The sequence below is a fragment of the Ochotona curzoniae genome, unplaced genomic scaffold, assembly GCF_017591425.1.
Source record: "Ochotona curzoniae isolate NIBS_2020 unplaced genomic scaffold, NIBS_Ocur_1.0 contig_1014, whole genome shotgun sequence".
NCBI lineage: Eukaryota > Metazoa > Chordata > Mammalia > Lagomorpha > Ochotonidae > Ochotona > Ochotona curzoniae.
In genome coordinates this window covers 5,452,774-5,476,015 of record NW_024464920.1, presented here as the reverse complement: position 1 = coordinate 5,476,015, position 23,242 = coordinate 5,452,774, and the positions used below count along the sequence as shown (strand labels likewise).

General features: G+C 52.0%; 1 protein-coding gene across 2 annotated transcripts in view; it reads right to left on the bottom strand.

The window, feature by feature from the left end:
- Positions 1 to 3,509: 3,509 nt before the first annotated feature.
- The window catches only part of NCKAP1L (NCK associated protein 1 like), a 48,168-nt gene continuing 28,435 nt past the window's right edge, over positions 3,510 to 23,242 (bottom strand). For both annotated transcript variants that reach the window (XM_040980046.1, XM_040980056.1), the window contains exons 21-31: positions 20,544 to 20,762; positions 18,366 to 18,496; positions 15,731 to 15,828; positions 15,470 to 15,563; positions 15,273 to 15,355; positions 14,897 to 14,977; positions 12,580 to 12,673; positions 11,509 to 11,625; positions 10,798 to 10,907; positions 8,629 to 8,718; positions 3,510 to 4,866 (exon numbers count right to left, since the gene is read on the bottom strand). In XM_040980046.1, coding sequence (XP_040835980.1) covers positions 4,735 to 4,866; positions 8,629 to 8,718; positions 10,798 to 10,907; positions 11,509 to 11,625; positions 12,580 to 12,673; positions 14,897 to 14,977; positions 15,273 to 15,355; positions 15,470 to 15,563; positions 15,731 to 15,828; positions 18,366 to 18,496; positions 20,544 to 20,762 — 1,249 coding nt within the window. In that variant the 3' untranslated portion in view covers positions 3,510 to 4,734. The remainder of the gene's footprint in view (positions 4,867 to 8,628; positions 8,719 to 10,797; positions 10,908 to 11,508; positions 11,626 to 12,579; positions 12,674 to 14,896; positions 14,978 to 15,272; positions 15,356 to 15,469; positions 15,564 to 15,730; positions 15,829 to 18,365; positions 18,497 to 20,543; positions 20,763 to 23,242) is intronic.

Sequence of the window (23,242 nt, the reverse complement as noted above, 5' to 3'; positions counted from 1 at the left end):
GAAAGAGTGGGAGACATATTTCCAGAGGGGTCTCTGAATGCTTTGCAATGTTTTAAGAGGGGTGTGTGTGAGAGAGAAAGAGAGAATTGGAAAGGCAGAGAGGAAGAAAGAGATCTACTCCCATTGACCACAATATCCAGTTGCTGGGTCAGGAACTCCTCCGTGGTCTCCCATGTGAGTGGTAGGGGCTTGAATAGCACTTGAGCCTTTGTTTACTACCTTCCCAGATGCATTAGCAGGAAAGCAGATGGAAAGTAGAGCAGCTGGGACTCATCCCTGCCATATGGGATAGAGGTGTCCAGGCAGCATCTTAACTTATTGTGCCTTTGTCAACACAGAAGTTCACCCTGCCTGCTCTGCCAGGCCCCCCGACTCCTAATCTGTTTTTTAGAAAAGAGAAATTCACCCACAAAAACAAATGACTCATGAAAGAGACTTCAGAGTCTATGCCATCTAATCCCTTCATTTAATAAATGGGAAAACTAAGCCCCAAAAGATTAGGCATCCCATGAGAGTCAGCGACAAAGCCAGCGCTCAGTGCCCAGCCTGTATCTACTGCTGTTTGCACTCTGTGGAAGCCAGTCTTTGGTCATCAGCCCTGGTGCTTAGCTCCAGCCTCTTTCCAAAGGCAGCCCAGTCCCATCTCTGCTGCACAGCACCTCGAAAGAGATAAAGATAGGGTATGTGTGTTCCATTGCTAGACTAAAAAAGACAGCTGTTCTGTTCTCCTATTCCTCTGGTCCCCTAGCCCCTGCTCTTCCCAGGGTCCTATTGCCCAACCTCACTCCTTACTTTTCAGCTTCTGAACTATCCCCTGCCTCCCTGAGACACCTGCCTCCCCAACTCCCCTAACCCCACAATTCCTCCTAACAAGCTCTGGGTTTGATGGAGACCAAAAATGATGCTTTGGCAGCAGGTGACGGATGGATGTGATCTGCCTCCTACGGGAATGCTATTTAAAGGGGCGGCCTCCAATTCTCTCCTTCCCCAGTGACAAGAGAAAGGCTGCTCCTCAATCTCTCCAGAGCTGCAAACTCAGCTCAAGTTCACTTCTGACTTCTTCCACCTGCAGCCTGGCCTGCTGCTTGCTCCTGCTTCCCATTCAGGTGGGAGGCAGAGCGTTTGACACCTCCCAGAGGTGTGGGGGCTGGGAGAGAGGGGTTCATCTTCAACTCCTTTCAATGACAGGAAAGGCAGGAGGCTCTGTGGGGAAGAAGAGGGCTGCAAGAACATTTTTCCCCCAGCCGCGTGAGTGCAACCTCCTCCTCTCCCCAACCAACCCCACCCCGCCCCATGTGCCAGCTTCAGCTGAAAGTCAAACTAGGTTGGAGAAGAACAATACAGACACAGACTTGAAACTCAAGGTCAAAGAAGCCTTGTCTCCCTCAGGGACCTCCCTCTCTCTCCTCCCTGTACTCAGACCATCACACAATGGCTCCTTCCTGCAAAGCAAAAAGCCAACAGCCAAGGCACCCTTGGTGAGAAGCTCCAAATCTGCTGCATTGCAAGGGTACCTTTCTCACCACCCCTCAACCTCAGCCCCTGGACCAAACCGCACACTTCTCCTTCCCACAGGGAACAGAGCGCCTCTGTGAGCATCCTGGCCGAGACTTGGTGGGAGGGCTGATCTCATCACATTACTGCAAACAAGTTAATGGAGATTTTAATGAAAGCACGGCACTAATGAAAACGCCGGGCTGGATCTGACTCTCTGCCTGCAAGACAAAATAATCTCCCTGATTGTCATTCCCCAGGTCCTGTCAGGCCTCTCAGCAAAGCAAGCCAGGGGGTCTGAGAGCAAAAGGGAAGCCATCATTGATGGCATCCCAGGTTCTCAGAGGTCAGAGAGCCTTGTGGGCCAAGAAGCAAACTGTCTGAACACCCAAGAGTCTCATTAGTTCACCTGCCTCTAGACAGTCGCCTACTTGTTCAGGTGGCAAAGGCCAGCATGTCCTTATCTTCTCCCGTGTGCTTGTTCCAGGCTCTCTGAAATCAAATCTGGGAGTCTTCTACCAGGAAGAGGCAGTTGGGCTGGGTCGGAAATAGCGAGAACTGAACATAAGACTTGGGTCCCAACTCCAGTTTCCAGTACTAGGTACCTGGCTTTCATTCACTCATCTAATACTTCCCTGGCTGCTTTACAGAATTGCTCTAAGGATGCAAAAGCACTCTGAAGGTGAATCAGTGGTGAAGTGTGCATGTGTTCATAAAAAGATTCCATGACAAAACGTTAAAGAAGCTGGCACTGCCAGGGGCTAGAGCAGAAACAGTGACAGGAGCAAAGTGAGTGTGGTTACAGAAGTTCGGCAAGAAGAATCCTTGTGGGGATGGGACTACTCTACATCCCAGCTGTGGTGCTGGTGGGTCCAGAAATCCTACATGTACCAGCTATGCTGAACTAAATATGCATTCACAGAGGAAAGCTGGGGAAATCTGAGTAGAACCGGTGGGTTGCATCAGGGTCAGTACCTGAGCTACTACTGCCATTGAGAGAAGCTGCATGAAAGTACATGGGACCTGTTTTTTACATGCTTCTTTATTTAATCTGTTTGAAAGACTGAGCTCTGCCATCTTCTTGTGTGCTCTCCAAATGTCTTATAATAGTCAGGGATGGGTCAGGCTGAAGCCAGGAGCCAGGAACTCAATCCTGCTTCCCAGGATGCATATTAGTAGGAAGCCAGAACCAGGAGCAGAGCTGCGACTCAAACCTAGTCACACTGATCCTTTTTTTTTTTTTTTTTAAGAGAGCAAGAGAAACAGGTATCTCCCACCCCCTGGATTATGCCCAGATGCCTGCAGCAGCTGAGACTGGCCAAAGCTGGAAACTGAGAATTCAATCCAGGTCTCCCATGCAGGTGATAGGAGCCCAAGTACTTGGAGCCATCACCATTGCCTCCTCTGGTCTGCACCAGCACAAAACTGCAGTCGGGAGCCAGAGCTAGGGATGGAACTCAGGCTCTCCAACTGGTGACATGGGATCTTAGCTGGGCTCTTAGCTGCTAGGCACCATTATTTCTTACAAGTACATGTGGATTAACCATCACAACACATTTTTCAGTGTGACAGAAGGCAGCATGTCTACCGTCTGTCCCCCTGCAGCATCTTGTACTGCTGTCCTGTGGAAAGCTCCTCCAAGCGGATCCAATGAACGCAGGTGGGAAAGAAATCCCTACCCCACCCCACCTGTGCCCCCAAGCAGAAGGACCAAGCACAGATGGTTGGGGGCTGGGTGGGGGGGAGGTGTTCAGCCATTACCCCCCCCCAGCCTCTCCCTCTCTGGAGACTCTGCTTCAGCCGGCCTGACACTGAGTCACTGCTCAGAACACACTGTCCCTCCCACGGTGAAGATGGACGATCAGCCGAGGCACGGAGCAGGACTCTCTGCTGCATTTGTCCCAAGGAGCTGACAACTGTTGCTAGGAAAGACGTCGTGTGTTGATTCTAGGTGCCAAGTTCAAAAAGTATTAACTAAGCTCAGATCTCGAGAAAGACAAGTAAAATACACGTAACAGAATCCAAAAATAGCTTTTAATGAAAGCTGGATGGCTGACACCCACAATTACTGCCTGAGTTTGGAAGTGACCTTTATTAATCAACTGGCTAATCGTATCTGCCCATTCTGACCATTCTGGACCAGTTGCCTGAGTCCTCCTCCCTGGCAGTGGATGCACAACAGTGATGGATGGTGAGGCCACACATTCCCACTTTGGAGTTAACTAAACCTGGTTTAGTGCTATCTTGAGTGCCTCAGGCTCCGTGACACTTGAAATTCTAATTAGTGCCGAAGAGAGCCAAGTTGAAACAGCCTGTGCTCCCACAAGAATCCCCTACTCTCAGGGCCTTACAACCTAATGAGGTCTGTGAAATGTGGGATTTAGCAGAGAAATCCCCGCCCTTAGCAACAGCTGTACCCAGACTCAGGGGTGGGGTGGGAGTGTGAGGGGTGAAATCAGCTCCTCCAGATAAGACAGAGAGAGAGAGCACCCCCCAAAAAGGCTCAAGAGGGAAAACCGGTCTACTGAGTTGTCACGTGACCTGCAGTGGCCCAACACTGACCCCTGCTTTGGACTCAGGAGATGGCAAGGAGAAAGCAGCAGGGTGCGAAGCGTGGGCAGGTGCAAGGGGGTGCTTCCTCCTCAGCCAGGAGAAAAGGGAGTCACACTGGGGCAAAGGAAGAGGCCCGATGACCCCTCAGAGAGCATTCCCCACAACAAAGGAAAAGAGGGGTTCCTGGGCACTGGCTGCACTTGCCGGAGGAGCAGGCTGCATGTTTGCCGAGCACATGTGGAAAAGGAAGAGAGGAACTAATCGTCCTAATGAATGTGCAGGAGACAATAGCAGCTCCAGTGGGAGGATTATAAGCTCATTATGGTTTAATATGATGATTGATCACCTCTGCCTGCCAGCGTGAGCCTAGAATAGTGATGAAGGTCGGAGAGACCCATGCAGAGCTCAGAGGCCCCAGAAAACCCAAGTGCATGTCACTTGTTCCTGCCTCACCGTCCAAATTCATACCTATGGCCTGCATCCCCTGCCTTCCCTGCAAGGCAGCCTCTGCCCTCCCACCCCCAGGATGTGCCTCCAATCACCTCCTCTTCAGTCCTGGCTCCAGAACCTCTCCCTAGCCACCCTCCTCCCTCCCCTCCACCCTGTTTCCGCCCCCCCCCCCGTGACCAGACGCCCCCAGCCTCCAGGACAATGATGACGATGGCATGTATAGGTCCAGGGGGCCCTTCAGTGGGTGCTGGCAGGCACTCGGTTCAGGTGGAAGGCTCGGGAGACCTCCCGATAGGCATTGCGGAGCAGGACGTAGGGGAAACAGGCCTCCAACATGTCCAGGGTCAAGAAGGACGACTCCTCCACCACCTGGAAGAAACATGGCCAGGCAGTGAGGACCCCAGGCAAGGGTGTGTGTCTGTCACTTGTCATGCATTCCTCAGGACCCCTCGGAGACCCTTGGGGTTAGCAAGCAGTGGAACTGCCCTCACACTACCCTCACCCATGTCTTTCTGTTGGACACCAGCAAGGTAATGTGGCCTTCTGGGCTCTGTGACAATAGCCTCTTCCTCCCACCCGTCTTAACTGGGGTCTACTATGGCCCAGGAACCAGAGGTAGGAAAGCCCAGTGCTCTCCTGTGCTGCCTGCTAACTCCTACATGGGTGGGCAGCAGGCGAAGACAGGAGAGAGAAATATGAGTTGCAAAGCTTCACACACAGCAAACAATTGCCACTGCAGGTCAAGGACAAGGGGCTTGGGAGCCACAGGGGTCCTCTTGTGTTGGGCCTGTGTCCTCCTCTCAGCACAGTGCTTGGGGACCAGTAAGGATACTGCATAAAGGAGCAGGCATGATTAATTAGTTTAATTAGAAGCCTGCATGTCGTGGTAATCCCAGCAGCCTCTACAAGCAGGCAGGAACACAGATCAAGATGCCTGGATCAGACTGGGGGAGGGGGGCAGGCTGGGGGGGACAGGGAGGGAAGGAGAGAGCATGTTCACAAACAGCTGTGATGACCTAGCATGGTGCTGAAGGGTCCCCATCCTTGAGGAAGGAACAGGTATATTTCCCTGGATGGGTTAGGGACTAGTCACACAGTTGGGACTCAATCCCATGGTGGCTGGTACTTCAGGTCCTGGAAATGCAGAAAGAACAATCTACCATATCCACGCTAATGTGTGTCTCTGTCTAAATGCTCTGCCGTTGTCAAACACACACACACATACACATACACACGACAGCCTCAGCAGGAAACACACTGCTGGATGAAGGAAACAAACAAACAAAAAAACAAAAAAATCTGTGGGCAAAACAGCTTCAACTTGATGGTAACGGATCCCCTAGAGTCAGCACAGCAGGTGAGTCTGTGGTTCATCCCACTGATATCTTGGAGTGCAAGTTCAAGTCCCAACTCCTCTGTTTCCAGTCCAGCTCCCTGCCAATGCTGCTGGGCAGGCAATAAAAGGTAAGCCTAAGTGCTTGGGTCCCTTGTATCTCTTGGCGTCAGCCTGGCTCAGCTCCAACTCTTGTGAGCATTTGGGGTAGTGAACCACTAGATAGAAGATTTCTCTTCTTTTCATATAATAAATAAATACACATTTAAAAATAATTTCTTGCTAGGTGAGTCTCAAACCCTAAATCAGGGGAGAATGCTTCTCCAAGTTACTGACTCCAGGAAAATGAAGGAAAATACAGGAAAATGAAGGATGAACTCAGGAAGGATGCACTGGCCTGGCTCCCAGCCCGCAGGTGTTTATGGAGATGGAAAGAGCCCTGGAGGCTGAGGACCAGTGTCACACCTGTCCAGGCATCACAGCAGGAGACCCCAGCACCCTCCACTTCTGCCTCCTCCTCAGTTCCCTGACCAACTGCCAGGGCCTGGTCTAGTTCTGATGTCTGGGGTTCCAGAAGTCATCTCTCTCTCCTGCAGGAAACCCATGCCAGCAGCAGGTCAGCAGCAGTCTCGGGGTTGGGCACTGCCCGGGCGTAACAGTCAAGACAGACAGCCCCCAGGGAAAGGCGTGTGGGCTTCACAGCAGCCTTTCAGACTAGCTCCCGCAGCTCCTTCCCCTGCAGTCGGCTCTCAGCACGATATTTGCATTTGAATTGCTTTGCGGCAGCCTCCCGTCCCAGCTCTGCAGCTGCCAAGGTGCCAGCCCCACCGGGAGGCAGGAGGGTGGGAGGGGAGCAGATCCTTCCGCATACACTTGGAGGGGGTGGTCAAGGCAGAAGAAGGGGTGCTGAGTGCTCATACAGAGTCACCTCCAACCTTCCAGGTGCAAACACTGCCTGAGCACACCAAGAGGCCATGCCTAAACCACCCAGAAACTAACGTAAGCAGTGGAGTGGGAACACCCGCTAGGTCCAAGGCACTTTCACACCCAATATCTCATTCTCTTAAGGATTGTCCACCACTCTGATGGGCACAGAGTCAGAGTCTCAGAGAGGCAACTTACCCTGCCAAGGTCGCGCTGTCCCAAATAGCATGCTGTTCCTTTCCTCTCTCAACCTTGACCCACCACACACACACACACACACACACACACACACACACACACACACACACACACTCCTTTTCTCCTCCACTACAGCCCCTCAATCAGTACCTCCGTAGTGCCTTCTGCTAGCAGGAGATACCACTCATGCCCAGGGTGGAAGAGGATTCAAAGCGGGAGACCCCAGGGACATTTCTGAACCCAGGCCTAGAATACAAACAGGGTCCCCACATACTTTAGGACAAAACAAATGGAATGCAGCCATGCTTTCTCCTTCAATCTGGCCCACGTCCCTGGGAGAGTCCACGCGAGTCTGGCCTTAAACTGAGAATTTCCAAACTCTTTCTGTCTCCGTTGTGCACCAGAACAGAGTGGGAGCAGGATGCCAGCCCCCAGCTCAGCCCCTTCTCATCTCCTCCCTGCAGTCTGGGGGATTCTGTAGCCATGTGTAGATGTCTCTACCCACAAAGCTACCTCCAGCCATCTGTTCCCAGGCATGGCACAGCCATGGGGAGGGGCCCGTGCAGGCCTTTGCAGAGAATGCTGGGCCCCAGGTGTCACTCTGGGCTGTGAGGCGGGCACAGTGTCCAGGGGGAGAGTGTTCTCTGCTCTTAGACACAAGAGTTCCTCCTGGCTGCGTGCAAGGGCAACCTGGTTGGTAGAGAAGAGCACACACAAGCATTGGAGAAGAGAGAAGCAAGCTCACAAGGGGGAGAAGATCTTCAACAGTTGACTGGAGTCAGAATTCCCTGAACATTATGTCACTGGAGTTGAAGGAGGCCCACAGCTTGCAGGAAAGTGAGCAGCAGCCCAATGTGGGCCCCTCAGCTAGAAGCACTGGCCTCCTCCAACCCCCCCTCCATCCCACATTTCCAGGCCCCTTGGTTCCACAGTCTGCTGTCTGGCACCCTCTTCAGAGGCCCCCAAGGAACAAAAACACACTCTAATGGGGAGCTGTGTGTTAAAGCCACATCCCGGGGCCTGGTGCGGTGGCCTAGCGGTTAAAGTCCTCACTTTGAACGTGGCAGTAACCCATATGGGTGCCAGTTCTAATCCCAGCAGCCCTACTTCCCATCCAGCTCCTTGCTTGTGGCCTGGAAAGCAGTCAAGGATGGCCCAAAGCCTTGGGAACCTGCACCCACATGGGAGACCCAAAAGAGCTCCTGGCTCCTGGCTTCAGATTGGCATAGCTCTGGCCATTGTGGTCACTTGAGGAGTGAATCAATGGATGGAAGATATTTCTCTCTGTCTCTGCTCCTCTCTCTATATATATATATCTGACTTTGCAATACAAATAAATAAATCTTTTTTTAAAAAAAGCCATATCCTAGACTAGAAGTCACAGGTTAAAGCACCCCTGCTGGGCTTCCGGCTTGGAATTTGGGAACACTGTAGGAAAAAAAAGGCACAGGGAGGCTTGCCCTGCACAGAAGCCTCTGAAGACTGGAGACTAGCTCAGGATGCCTGAGCCAACCTGGGAAACTGGGTCCCAGGAGCAACAGGCAAAATTAAGTTCTGTTACTGCTTCCTGCTGATGACACTGCAGGAACCCAAAGACCCTAAACAGGGAATGCCCCCAAGCCCACCCTTCCTCCCTTCCTCTGTGCCCCCACCAGCAGCCTGAGTGAGACACATACCAAGCGCATGAGCAGGGAAACGGACTCCCGATTTCTGGTCTTGAGCTTGTCTGTCTCCTGGCCCAGCTGCAAGAGGCTGACAGAAGCCACCTGTAAGGGAAGGTTTTATGAAGCCGCTGATTTTTATGGAGGTCAGGATAGGACAGCCTCGGGCTACAGGAAGTTAAGAAAAGATCAAGGAGGAGAGTTAAGAAGCTGCCAGCGTGTTCCTGAAGACTCGGGGTGGAAAAGTGGCAGGTCCCCAAGGTTTCCCAGACACATGCTGCCTACAAACCAGCCAGGAGTCCCGGCTGTGCAGACAGCAGCAAGCCTGCAGGGGGACTGCTGCGAGGAGAGGTGACAAGGGGCACAAAGGTGGGGCCTAGAAAAAGGCAGGTGAGGCTGTCTGCCCGGAGATTAATCTCTATTTTTTTTTCCAGGCACCTGCACCTGCAGACACTGCTGTGGTCGGGCTCCCTGGCCGGATGGAAGCAGAGCTGGGCCTCGGATGCAGACCCAGCACTCTTAGTATTCTTCTCCTGTCAGGCTCCCCCAGTGGCTGTCATCTCCCTTCACCTTCAGGCCCCCAGCGCATCAAAGGGGGAGGAGGTAATGTGATTCACGCATCCCAGGCCCAGGTTACCTGCGTTTAGCAAACAAACAGGATAAAAGGGAAGTGGGAACAGGGAGCTGCCTTGCCCCTCCACCCCCCAACCTCATCTTTGAGATCTGATGTGAATCTTTCTTAAATCTAAGATGCTCAGGACTCCTTTCTGCCTGGTTGCTTGTCCTGGCTTTAAAAAAAATAAAAACACAGCCCCTCTAACTGAGGACAAGGCAAGGATTCCAGAGAGAACAACGTGATCTGTCGCGCTTCCTGCTGGAGAGAGACAAATGAAACCCTGGTTCTTAAATCAGAAGCACGGTTTTTGCAGAAGCATAAGCTCCCATTATGGAGCACGCTCAGGCAGGCGGTGGCTAATGGACCATGGATCCAAGGCGAAGGGATGGGATGCCTCCACGGAGATTCAGGATGGAAAACTCTAGGGCCTCTCGTTCAGCGACAGCGAGAGATTATTTATTGTGTTTTTCCAGAGGCAAAGCTAAGATCATTGGTGAGAGCAAGAAGGAGTCAACTTTGGCTAAAAAAAATTTTTTTAAATCATTTTAACAGTTTTTCCAAACAGATTGCACATCACCTACAATGACATAGTTGCCTGGTTGTAAACAGTGGTCCCTAGAAACCTGGGCCAGTGGTTCTCAGAGTGAAATTCCAAGCCCACAGCCTCAACACTACCTAGAAACCTTCCAAAAGCAAAGGGTCCTTCCCTGCCCCCTCACCTATGGATTCCAGATGCCTGCGGGTGATTCTGATTGACAGCACAGTCTGCGAACCGGTGAATGACTGACCATAGAACAACATGGGCACACCCTACTCAACAGGAGACCTGACAAAACAGCCCAGGAGCCGGTACTCACCCGTGGGGCTGGGGTACAATGATCAGGAGTCTTTCTTTGAGCACTGATACCCTGCAACATTCCTCAGAACCTAATTCAGTTTACTCTCCCTAATTTTATCAATGAACAAACCAAGTCTCCAAGACTTCAGCTCTTATGACGTTACGCTGCTTACTGGCACATCCAGAACCAGTACTTGGCTTTTCTGACTCTTTTGTCCAATGCTCCTCCCAAGTGCTCAGGTTGAGGCAAAAAAAAAAACCCCTCCTGCCTTGCTGGAACCAGCGCCCTGGCATAGTAGACTAATCCTCTGCCTACAGTAGTAGCACTCCACATAGGCTCCAGTTCGAGTCCAAGCTGCCCCGCTTCCAATCCAGCTCCCTACTAGAAGCCTGGGAAAGCAGTCGAGGAGGGCTCAAGTTCTTGGACCACTGCACCCATGTGGGAGACACTGACAAAACTCCTAGCTCTTGGCTTCAGATTGGCTCAGCTCCAGCCATTTGTGGAGTGAACCAGCAGATGGAACAACCTTCTCTCTCTGTCTCTCCTCCACTCTGTAACTCTACCTTTTCAAATCAAAAAGAAAATAAATTTTACAAACCTGCCTTGCATGAAGCAGCTTCTCACTGTTTATTCAGTGAAGGAGGTGGGAAGTAAGATCGGTAACCACCGTGGATGTACACCAAGCCAACCCCAGCCTTTTGCAATCTTTTACAACCCAGACCCACTCACCACCAGAAACTCTTTGAGGTGTGTTTCAATGTTCTTGTTGTAGAGCGTGAAGAGGGCAGCAGACACCTGTATGATGGCTTTGGTCAAGCAGTGAATGTTGTTGTTGTAACCTGGATTATTATCGGGGCAGGGAGGGGGGGCGTGGAGGAAGAGAGGAAACCGCCAGGTGAGCCTCCTGCAGCTGAAACCAAAGCGTAAACTCTCACTCTTTCAGGATGAGCCAGATGAGCCACTTTTGGATGACATCGGAGAGACCACAGGCATTGGGGGATAGAGGGAGGATGTACCTATAAGATCTTACCCAGCCAGGATTTTTTTTTTTTTGCATCATTCAAGTGCCTTTTCTTATTATTTGTGCTTTTCTTTTTTTTTAACCAATTTATTTGTTAATATTATTTTCCATGATACGGTTTTAGAGGTATAGGGATTCCCCCCTCCACCTTCCCTTGCTCCCTCCCCATTCTCCTCCTACGCTGTTTTCCCCCATATCATTACAATAATATAGTCCTTCATCAACAGTGCCAAGCCTAGCACGCTGTTATTCAAGGGCATCACACCTTGCAGGTCCAGTAAGCCACTGTTGAGTGCCTTTTGAGGTAGAACTTGATCTCTCGGTCAAAAGTCTGTGTTTCCCAGGAAAGGGTTTCATCTCAGCTCTACCCCAGATGCTAACCCCGACTTGTACTAGCCCGAGACCCAGTTCTTCCTCACCATCTTTCTCAATGCTGTAGAAGGAAGAGGGGTCGGTGGCGAGGAGTGGGAGGGAAACGGCGAGAAAGATCAAGAGCAGGCAGGCCACCTTGTACTCCTCCTCCGGGGATGAGCCATCTGGTGCAAGAAGATAAATGGATTAGGTCAGCAGATGGCAGTGGTCTCCAACGGGGGTCCCCATGGACCCATCACATCCCAGTGGACTCTCCATGAAGATCAGAAGGAATAACATCGGTGATCACACTTCATAAAGCAGGTGATTGCTGTCAAAGGGTCCAGGGCTGGCAGCCTCTCGTGGCCGGGGGCTGGAGTCTCCACCACCTACCCCTGGGACAGGGCAGAACTCACAGCAAGGGGTTCTGAGGATACGCAGGCCCAAGGCACCTGCAGGCTTCCCGACAGAGTGGAGCGGCAAGAAGGAAAGCCTGTGTCTCACGCAGAGAGAAGGGAAGGGGTGAGCCTGCCAAGTAACAAAGGGCTGGACATCAGCCCCCTTGGCTCCCTCCTGTGCGAAGTGTGTGTGTGTGTGTGTGTGTGTGTGTGTGTGTGTGTGTGTGTGTGTGTGTGTGGTGTGTGTGTGTGTGTGTGTGTGTGTGGTGTGTGTGTGTGTGTGGTGTGTGTGTGGTGTGTGTGTGTGTGTGTGACCTCACCCGCGGAACTGCTTGATAGAAAATGCAAAACAGAAGGTACGAGTCTGTGGCCGGGGAAGAATCGAATTTATGAAGGTGGCGATGTGGGAGAGGAGGATTGTGGGAGAGGAGGATTGTGGGAGAGGAGGATTGTGGGAGACCTAGTCGCTATACCAGGAAGTCTTGCACTGTGTTGTACACTCTCATTGTTCTGCTTGTATTCATCTCACTTCCTCCAAACAGACTAACTTAGGATCCCTTGTTAGCTGATTGGTGGATGAGCTGGCTGGAGGCTGAGGAGAAGTCTAAGATAGAGGTCTGCGCTTGGAGACTCAGCCCCCATCTTACTCCCTCCGAGTTCACAATCCCAAAGCAAAGGTTTCTGCTTGCCGCCCGTGTCCCCCAGATCCCAGTGAAGGGCCCCAGCTGTTCCCTGGCTCACCAGTTTTCAGGTTAGCAATGGCAGCCACCAAGGCTGGGTCAATGTCACAGCCCACACCCGCAGCAGAGGCCAGCTCAAAGACACTCAGAGTCACCTGGCGGAGAAGAAAATGGCAGGTTAGAGAGGATTTCCGGGGAGCAGGGCTTGGCAGTAACTCACAAGAAATCAGGATTCCTGGGCCCTGGGTTCAAAACTTCTGGAGTATTCTAAGAGATTCTAAGAGATCCCAAGCACTTTGGAGTGGCCTTTAGGATACTCCAAAGTACAGGATTTGCTTGTTCAACTTCATCATCTCCCTGAAATGCTTCCTTGGTCTGGGCAGCCAAGGTCATTGTTCACTATATGACACATTGGTTCCCATCCTTCCTCTTTCCAAAGGATTCTTTTCTCTCCTCTACTGGTAATGCACCCCCATATGCCTGGAGGTTTAACTCAAATTTCACCTCCTCTGTGAAGCCCTCCCCGATTTCTCTGCCCAGACCCATCTCTCCCTCCTTAAAGTAGAACCACTGACTTAGCACAGGGTACCCACACAGCCTCTGAGGTCTGTTATCTTTTCAGATAGGAGGTAAGACTTGAGGCTTGTCTCACCCAGGAGAAGAAATGAAAGGGCTTTGGAGCCAGGAAGATGTGGGGTTCCAATCCTAGCAATACCACTTAGAAGCTATGCCTTTAGCTAACAGTCACTCCACTTCTTTAAGCCTCAGTCTTCTCGTCATAAAACTGGGCTCATAATAATGCTCACTTCACCACAGACCACTTGAATAAAACCTAACTCCAGTGACCAAAAGTGCAGGGGGTACATCTTTCTCGCCTCTTCCTTCACCTTGCTTTTGTTGGTGTCTATTTGAGAGCCCAGAAACAGCGACAGACTGCTCAGCCATGAGAAGAACGCCCCCAAATGCCTGTGACATCCACTGGATCTTGGCACTTCTGTCTTCTGCCAAGCCCAACATAAGGCTAAGTGCATAGCAGGTGCTTCCCCCTGGTGCTGGGGGCCAGCTTCCCAAGCCACGGTGTGGAACCTCCACCCTCACACCACACACTGGGAGCCCTTTCAGGACTGCAGACCAGCCAACTCTGAATGCTCCAAGAGAACAGAGAAGAACTCCAGGATCCAAATGCTAGGTCAGTGTTTTAGGCACAGATCAACGGACATTAGCACGCATGCACTCCGCCTGGGGGCGTGCCCACTGCCGCCACACCCTCACCTCCTCTTGCTCTGCCACTCAGCAAATCTCTGGGGAGTGGGCCCTGCTGGTGGCACCTTACCACCAGGTTGCCAAGAGTCTGGTCTTGTGGCTTTCTGGTGGTGGGGAGGGTCTTTTCCTCAACTTCAAACTTAACTCCTCCAGCTCAGGGGTCCCCTGTGTCACAGCCCTCTCTCTGTTAGAGCAGCTCACTGTAACACAAGTGGCTGGCCCTCCACATGGGAGTGGTGGGGAGCCTGCCTCCCCAGCTTTGGCTGTGTTTGTTGCCGGACACTCAAAAATCAACTCCAGGTTGGGGACAGGTGGAGCTTAGTTAGCTGTGCCACTTAGGTGAGCTGTATCTCCTGTAACCGACACAGAGCAACTGGAAGGTTTAAGAACCATAGAGGAAAAAAGGGCCAGGAAAAGACAGGAAATTCTGAGGGCAGGCTGGGTGGATGGGGACAGAAGGACCAAGTCTTCCACCAGCAAGCACCACATTCCTGCCTGAGGTGGGACTCATGTCCCCAGAGCTTGGGGCAGCTGCTGGGCTCAGTGCTCCTCCCAGGAGAGAGCTGGCAGGTGCTGTCCACCCTCTGACCACTCTCCCAGCAATAGTGTCTCCCACCCCGTGGGGCTCACGAAGCCTCCACTTCTCTCTGTCTCCCAGCAACGCCCCTTCTCTCCAGGAAGACGTGCTTGGTCAGTTTAGTCCCCTGGGAGGGAGACTGGTGCAGCGGTTACACAGGGATGCACAAGGGATACCCACGACCCATACTGAAGCACCCACGTTGGAGTCCCGGCTCTGCTCCTGATTCCAGCCTCCTGCTGATGTGCACTCAAACCTGAGTCCCCTCCACCTACATGGGAGACTTGGACTGAGTTCCCAGCTCCTGGGTTTGGCCTGGCCCTACCCTGCCCTGGCTGCTGCAGCATCTAGGGAGTGAACCAATGGATGAGAGTGCTCCCTGTGTCTGGTAAATAAATCAGCACAAATGACACGTGTCAGCTCCTCTCCCTGCTGTATTTTTGGGTGCTCTCTCTCCCTCACAGATCTGATCCTTGGCCTTTCTGCTTTTGCAGCGGCAAAGTGTTTGTGCCAGATACTACCTTGCTCTCCCTCATACCTGGATGTCTGTGTCCGGAGTCACAAACTCTTTTAAGCACTCGATGGGGCCCATGAGAAACGGGCAGTGGGAGGAGAAAACCTGGATAAAAGAGAAGAGAAATGAGCCCCCTAGGACAGCAGACAGCCATCCGCGTCCTCAGAACTAGGTGAAAATCAACCAGAAAGGGGGTCCTAGAAGACACAAGAATTTAGCCAAGCTCCCCAAGCAACTCATCTCCTATGCCTTCGGGTGTCCCCAGCTCATCCATCCCCAGGGACCTGGCTGGGCCCCCAGCCAAATCCAGCTGCGCCTCCGGGCTCACCAGTCCCTTCTACACTCCCCGTACAAGCCCTGCCCACAGAGGCGACTACGAGTCTATGATGTCACCACTCACCTCCCGAAGTCCTTCTTGGGCCATGGCCCTGAAGCTGAGGATGACTCCGATGATGGTCATACGTTTTAGCACATTCTCAGCCCCTAGGACAGAGGGGGGGCTCAGGAGAGCAGTGGTGGTGCCTGGATGGGGAGTGTCCCTCCCAGCCCTCACCTAGCCAGTGCTCTTCCCTCCCGACCCTGCGTGCCAGCGCTTACCCGTCAGCTGAGGAAGCAAGGAAGCCATCAGTCCAGGCTTACTGAAGTTGGATCTGATCTGAACAAGCACATCCATGTTCTCCACCACCAGTTTCTGCAGCCGCCAGGGGACGGGGGTGGAGGGAGGGGGTAAAATGGCAATATGCGGTAGGAAACCCACTTGTTCACAACCTCGGTCTCCACCCTGGTCTCTCCCTCCTCCCCCACTCCATCCACCTCCCCTAGAGGGTCACTGACACAGGGGTGCATCTCCACGGTTACCTTCAGCTCCACAATCTGAGAAGTCACATGCCACATCAGGTTTTCGCTCAGGAATTTCATGCCATAGGGGCCCAGGAGCTCGGCCAAGGCCCGCATCTCTGGAACAGTTAGAAGGGCCCAGGCGGGACTCAGCGAGCCCTATGCAGCTCCAGGGCCGCCTGAGCCTAGAACCCGATCATGTTTCAGGGAGAACCTGAGGCCTTATGCAGGTAACTGCCCCCATCTCCCCTCACCTTCCCCCAACTCTCAGTGGGCAACTCACAAGCGATAACAATGTGCTCCTCCTCTGTTTCATGCCCCTGTATTTCCCCAAGCCCCTTCACCTCCATCCCCTGGGGTCTTACACTCGCAGCACCCACTTTGTGAGATGTAAGATCCTTGGCAAGTCATTGAGCTTTTGGGGAACCTCAGTTCACATCATTGTCAAATGAATGCATTAAGATCTGCTGTGAACCCCGACAGAGCAGCCGTGGGTACAAACAAGATAAAGGGTCCTGAGACAACAGAGATGCTCATGAACTGTGGCTACCTCTCAGCAGCATGACTGACAGCTCTCTGGGGCACCCGGCGAAGCACTAGTCCAAGTCCACGAGCCCACACCTGGGACTGGGACCTGAAGCAGCACAATGCCTTGCTGCCCCCTGACTGTATCTGGGCCAACAGAACTCCTTCCCATCACAGGCTTTTTATACGCAGCTCCCTCCACTTTCCTTGCTTGTGTCTCACTGTGCAACTTTCCCCTCTCCTTGCACAGTACACAACTCTTTGGCCCTATGGAACCTTCTTTTGTCTAGTCTTCCCCAGTGCCTTTATCCCTCCCTATGTGGTCTGTTAGGAATTGAATAAAATCTGCCCCAGGGAAGTTCCCCCATGTTAGAAACACCAAGTGACTCATTCAGACAGGAAGGTGCGCTGTGATCTTTGGCAATGGGCCGTCCCCACAGCGAAAACCACAAAAGACCAGCGGCAACGTCAACATGACCACTGGGACAGCAGGTGGAAGAAAGGCAAGCTGGGGCTTGTTAATCACGGAGATCAGACAGAGCAGGTAGTTGAGGCTACAGGTCCAACCAAGGCTTTGAAGGTGAGACCAGTTGTTCTCCACCTGCACCAACCACAGAGGAAGCGGAACTGGCCCCCACAGCTAATGGATAGCCTTGTCCAAAGGACACAGTGGACGTTTTTAGAATCACCTATTTACAACAGAAAGAACTGAGCCAAGAAATATTAAAGGATCTCCCCAGCTGGCCAGCTCACACCATGCTAACGTCGCTGAGAGAGAGGACAAGGGGCTGGCTGGTTCTGTCTGGAGCTGATGGAGAAGGGACCCACCAGACACCCCGCCCCCACTCCAGCCCTGGTCTTGGGTCTACTTACTCCCAGTCAAAACCCTAGGGCAGGCAGCCTTCTCTTTCCGTCTATCTATTTTTACAGGAGCATTGCCCCATCACCATGGCAACCCAAGGAAATTGGGATGGGGGTGGGAGAAGGGGAAGGAGCATCACCTCCTGCTGTTCATCACTTGTCAGCAAGACCTAGACTGGCTTTTAGAGGCTGCCTACAATTGGCGGGTTAGAGTTGATGAGAAAGGGCCCTGTGACACCTCCAGCAGGCAGAGGGGCAAGTCAGGTGTCCTGATGGAATGGGAAGACCATGAGGAGGCATGGCTGGAAGACAGAACTGTCAGCTCTAGCTTTCTTCACACACACACACACACACACACTCCCTGGAAGAAGGAACAGAGTGGCGAGGGCAGGGTCACTGGAACACCTGCCGTTGGTCCCAGGCACCAAGCAGGACTCAAGACTGGTATCGAGGTGAGAAGCAGGAGGATGAGGAGGAGGATGTTGGGACAGTCAGGAAAACAGATCCATGGAATGGGATCTGTATGGCCTCCAGCCTTCCTTCCCAAGGGAGTAGCTTCCCAGCTGCTTCACCGCACACTCTACACCTGTCCCAGCCCTGGAGACACAAAAGCCCCTCCATGCCCTGGGAACGCGGCAGGCACCTGCTCTGGAGCAGAAAGCCCAGCCCTACCACTGAGGAATGCATAGTCCCTGGAGAGCTCCTGACCTTCCCAGCATCTCAAACTGAGAAGCCTGGAAAGGAAAAGCAGACGCCCCAAGGCTCTGGGAAGGAAGAGGGTGAACAACAGGTAGACCCTGAGCATGCAGCCCACTGTCAACACCCTCAACATCAGCAAGCCAAATGAGGCTCCTCAGCCCAGGCCTGAAGGAGACAGCCTAGCAACAGCTCTGAGCACTGGGCAAGTCCTCCATGGTATCCGCTAGCCCACACGCCGGGCCCCTTCTTCCATTCTGATTCATGTCAGTGGAAAATAACCCTGTACCACCTTTGGAAGACTAAATCCCTTCAGTGACTTAAGAGGGGCCCTGCTGACCACCAAAGCTCCCCTGTCTTGCCCTCTCCACCCTGTTCCACATCCCTTGCCCCACCCCGCCACCACCACCTCTGGGCTGCTGTCAAATTCTGAGCTGGTTCTCAGAAGTTCCTTTTGGAGCCCTGAAGGAGCTGTCTGACAGAGGCATCCAGGAGAACACAAACGGGCATCTGGGAAGGTGGGAGAATTTCCGCGGTCCCTGAGGCCAGGCCCCTGAGCAGGCCCTCAGCTCACCAGAGATGTCTGAGAACTCCTCGGCACTGAAGTTCTGCTCCCCCTCCCTGGGGAGGCTGAGGAAGGCCTGCATGGCCGGGGACAGGAGGATGGCCCCGCTGCTCGCCTGTCTGAGCAAACTTTCCAGGTACCTGCAGGGATGAACCAAGAAGCATCAAAGAGTTAAGGACCAGTCCCTTTCCCTCCTACTCCCATGGGGCACACACAGGGATGGGATCTTGCTGGAAGCCTGCAGTGGGGAGAAGAGTGGCAGAGAAGAACCGGGCTTCATTGTCATCCCAGTTCACCTCCAACCTGCAGGGCGTGGCCTATTGCTGACATGGCTCACCCCGGCTCCTACTCCCTGCCAACAGGTGTATTCCCTCATCCCCCTCACTCTCTGTCAAGGAACACAGGCTCAATCAGGCCGGGGAAATATTGTCAGTAGTTGGACAACCCTAAAATAGAGTCATAGCGAGAAAAAGCCTCACACCTTTGGTCTACAGTGAGTGTTGGTCATCCCATCTCCAAATATCTAGCCCCTCCTGACCGCTGAGCAAGCAGGCATACACACAGGGGCTGAGCTCCAGCCATTCCTGGCGGAGCAGGTCTGACCAGCCCCCGCCAGCCACCTAGCTACTAGTCTAGTGTGTATCTAACAGGTATCTGGCAGACATCACAAGCCAAACACCAGCAGGCCAAATTCATCAAACATGGTGGTGGGTTTTTAAATCAAATTAGTAGTCAAAAGTTTAAAAACTCGGATTTTGTAGAGCAGCAAGCAAGTGCAGCTGAGTGATGGCTGTCACCTTCAGAAAGCGTTCCCTCTCGGACTCCTCCAAGTCCCCACCTGGCCCAGGTCATCCATCTGTCTTAAGTTCCACCCACCCTTGTTGGCATTTGTCTGTCTAAACTTTCTACCTCTCCCCTTTCTCAGGGAGTAGTTCTGGGCCGCCTGGTTCCTGCTGGGCTGATATTGGATTAAGAGCGCCACCCAGTGGCTTGAGGAGGTAGCAATCCAATTTCCATTTCTTAACATTTCAAAGGAAAGGGGACAGATTCATAGCTTCAATTCGGGGAAGGAGACCCCATTTCCTGTTAAGAACAGTTTACTCCATCTGACCTGGTTATATCTGAGCATGGAGGGATAGTAATCAGGAAAGATAGTAGTGGACCGGTTTTCAAAGGGACCAAGCTAGGACAAAAAAGAAAGAAGAGGGGTGGGCATTTGATGCAGCAAGCTTAAATCACTATTGGGACCCCTGTATCACACACTGGAGTGTTTAGGTTCAAATTCTAGCTGCTCTGCTTCTGATCTAGCTTCCTGCTTATACACATCCAGGAAGGCAGCAGATGACTCAAATACTTGGGTCCCTGCCATCTGTGTAGGAGATTTGGATTGAGCTCCAGCTTCTTAGCTTCTGCCTGAGCCTGCCCTTAGCTCTTGCAGGAATTTGTTCTCTCTCTCTCCCTCTCTTTGTCTTTCTTTCTCTCTCTCTCTCTCTCTCTCCATTTTAAAGGAGAATGAAAGGAGCCGGCACAGTAGCTCAACTGGCAAATCCTTCAACTGCAAGCATTAGTACCCTATATGGGCACTGGTTCATGTCCTGGCTGTTCCACTTCCCATCCAGCTTCCTGCTTGTGGTCTGGGAAAGCAATGGAGGACGGCCCAAAGCCTTGGGACACTGCACCCACATGGGAGACCTGGAAGATGCTCCTGGCTTCAGATTGACTCATTTCTAATCATTGTGGCCATGGGGGGAATGAGCCAGCAGACAGAAGATCTTTCTCTGTCTCTCCTCTCTGTAAATCTGCCTTTCCAATAAAAATAGGTAAATCTATTTTTAAAAGATGTGTTTTTTTAGACAGGAGAATGAAAATAAATAACATAGATGCCTTAAGAGAAAGAGAAGAGAATCTTTGAAAGAAGACCAATTGTTGGAAACTGCAATAGTGAGAAGCCAGAAAGGGAAAGTTAAGGAGTGGTGAGCCTGTAGCAGCTCAAACAGCAGCAAGGTAGACTTTGTTATACTGTGGAGTGCAAGGAAGCTTGTGGGTGAACAGAGGGGATCCAGGTTGGCCCTGAATCACTGCTCTGATGCTCAAGCATGGACAAGCCACCAGGTCTGGGCCCAAGGGGCTGCTATGCTTGGCCCCTGTGGTCCTGCTCTGTGCAGGGAAGGGATAAGCCACACTGACCAGTTGGTGTAGAGGGTGGTGATGGTCTGCTCCCCAGCTGAGTCCAGCGGCTGTGTCTGCTGCAGGAGGGCGTTGCGGATGACTCTGGAAGCATCTGTACCCAGGAACTGGGTCAGTGACTGCATGAAGCCAATGTAGGCCTTCACTCCTGCCAGTAACTCAGAGGGCCTCGCGATCTCCTGTGTGGTGGCGTTGTAGCCAGCCAGCCACACAATGGCTCTAAGTGACAGAAATCACAAACGCAGTCAGAATGACAAACGATCATGCCAAGTATGTATCACGTTCCAGGTGCTGGGATATACAGATTTTACTGCCCGTATCATCCCATTTAAACCGTATAACAACCCAACAAAAGAGGGTTGTGGACAAGCAAACTGAGACATGAAGATAGCACAGCACTTGCTGAAGACAGCTTAGTGGGCAGGGGGCCAAGCTGGGACTTGAGGCCAGTAATATCTGATTTCTAACCCCTTAAACTCTTTCACCTTCTCTGAAGAAATTAAGTCAAGGGATTTCTTGGGACCCTAAGTTCCATCCAACTCTTCCTGCATACACAGAGCCAGTGTTTGTCTTTTCCTTGGAAACAATCTATCCCCACTGTTCTCAAAAATGGAAAACTAGGGGTAGATGTTGTGGTTCAGCTGGCTAGTCTGCTACTTGAGATGCCCACATCCCATATTGGAGCACCTAGGATCAGGTTCTGTCTCTGCTTCCGATCCAGCTTCCTGCTCATGTGCCCTGTGAAACAGCAGGCAATGGCTCAAGCACAAGGGTCCCTACTACCTATGTGGGAGACCCAGATGGGATTCCTGGCTCCTGGCTTTGGCCTGGGTCAGCTCCAACTGTTGTGGGCATTTGAAGGAAGTGAACCAGCAGATAGAGGATCTGTGTGTGCATGCACCCATACACCTCTCAAATACATAAAAAATAATTTTTTTAATGGAAGCCATGTCTGGAAATCTTGATCATAAGTGACCACAGTAATGCAGGGCCGGACAAAGGGCACATTCAGCCAGCACGCAGCTACAAGCAACCTTCAAGAAGGTGGAGGACCACCCATGCTGTTACCTGGGGAACACAGAAAGACCTCGCCCCACTAGATGTCCCTCTCCTTGCCAAATCCCTCCCTGGAGCCTGAGAACACACCACAGGCCCCTGGCAGCCATCTGTACTTGTCTGGGGATGAATTCCTCAGATTCTTCCCCAGGTCACCAGTTCCTGGGAGTTTTGGGGCAAAGTGTTTATGGCAGGGAGGAGAAGGCAGGTAAAAAGGACCCTCCCACCACCCAAAAGGGCAGCTGGGAGGAAGGCTCACCTGTTCTATCAAACCTCTGGGCCAATCTCAGGATTCAGGGGCAACAGTAACAGGGAAGCCAAGTGCCAGAGATCCTCCGAGAAACCTGGAATATCCCAGGCAGGGTGCTCTAGGTGCTGGGGGTTTGTGTTCAGCTAGGTACCACAGGTACCAGGCCCTGTCTCCTCTTCCTGACATCAGGCAGACATAGCCAACCGCATGTCATGGAAGCCAACTGATCTCAGTTTACCCAGGCAAAAACCTCATTGCAAAAAAAAAAAAAAAAAAAAGAGTGTCTCCTCTAATCCAAACACCAGTCTAAACTGGTCTCCCGGCATCCATCCTTGCCTCTGTCCATGCAGCATGAAATATGGAGTCAAACCTTATCACAGCTCTGCCCTATACTTGCACGCCTCCTCATATCACCAGAACAAAAGGGAACGTGTTCATTAGGACACACAAGCATCTGTGTAGACTGCCTCTTGTCTTGGTGTTCTGATCCCCTGCCCTGCAGGACCCGTGTTGCTGTGCCATGCTGGCTTCCCCTCGTGCCTCAGGAACACACCAAACAGGCTTCTGCCCTTGCCATCGCCCTCTGTCCATGACGCTCCTTCTCCTCATCACCACACACCTGGCTCCCTCAGTTCCTGCGGGCCCCTACACCTGCACATGTCACTTTCTCAAGCAGCCCACACTATCTTACACCTGCAACACCAGCCCTCCACTGCCATCTGCCCACTCTCTCCCTAGCTCCCCTGCTTGATCGTGCAGCCTAGCATTTATCAGCATCCAACCCACTGGGTATTTGTTTTTTTGTTTTGTTTTGTTTTTTTTTGGTATGTCTCCTCTACTAAAAAGACAAACTTCACAGAGACAACGCAGGGGATATCTGTTTTGTATACCACCGTGTCAACAGCTTCTAGAACATTCTTGAGAGAGTAGGTACACACTAAATATTTGCTAAATGAGTGAACTCACATTCCAAAACAGAACCTGAAGATTAAAGGGTCATTCAGCATCATCCCCTCCTACTTTAGGGGGATGGTGGCATGAGGAATAAAGTATAGGGAAGGGAATTTGCTTCACTAAGGTTTCTGATATACTGAGAACTTGACGCTCATTGCTATCTTTAGTTCTCAGCCAGTTCTTGATGGCAGGTAATTCTATAAGGTAAATACTATTAGCCTCGCCTTATGGGGAAGGAAACTGGCTCAGATAAGTTAGATAACCAGCTCCAGGGTCCTAGCTAGGATGACAGAGGACAACAAAGACCCTGCTCATTTGGGGTAATTCCCACAGATTAATTCCAGTTGTTCAACGAAACCACCTGCAGAGATTGCTTGGATAAAGGTGCAGGGCACCCAGACCAAGATGGCTGCACCAGAATCTCCTACGTGTGGCATCA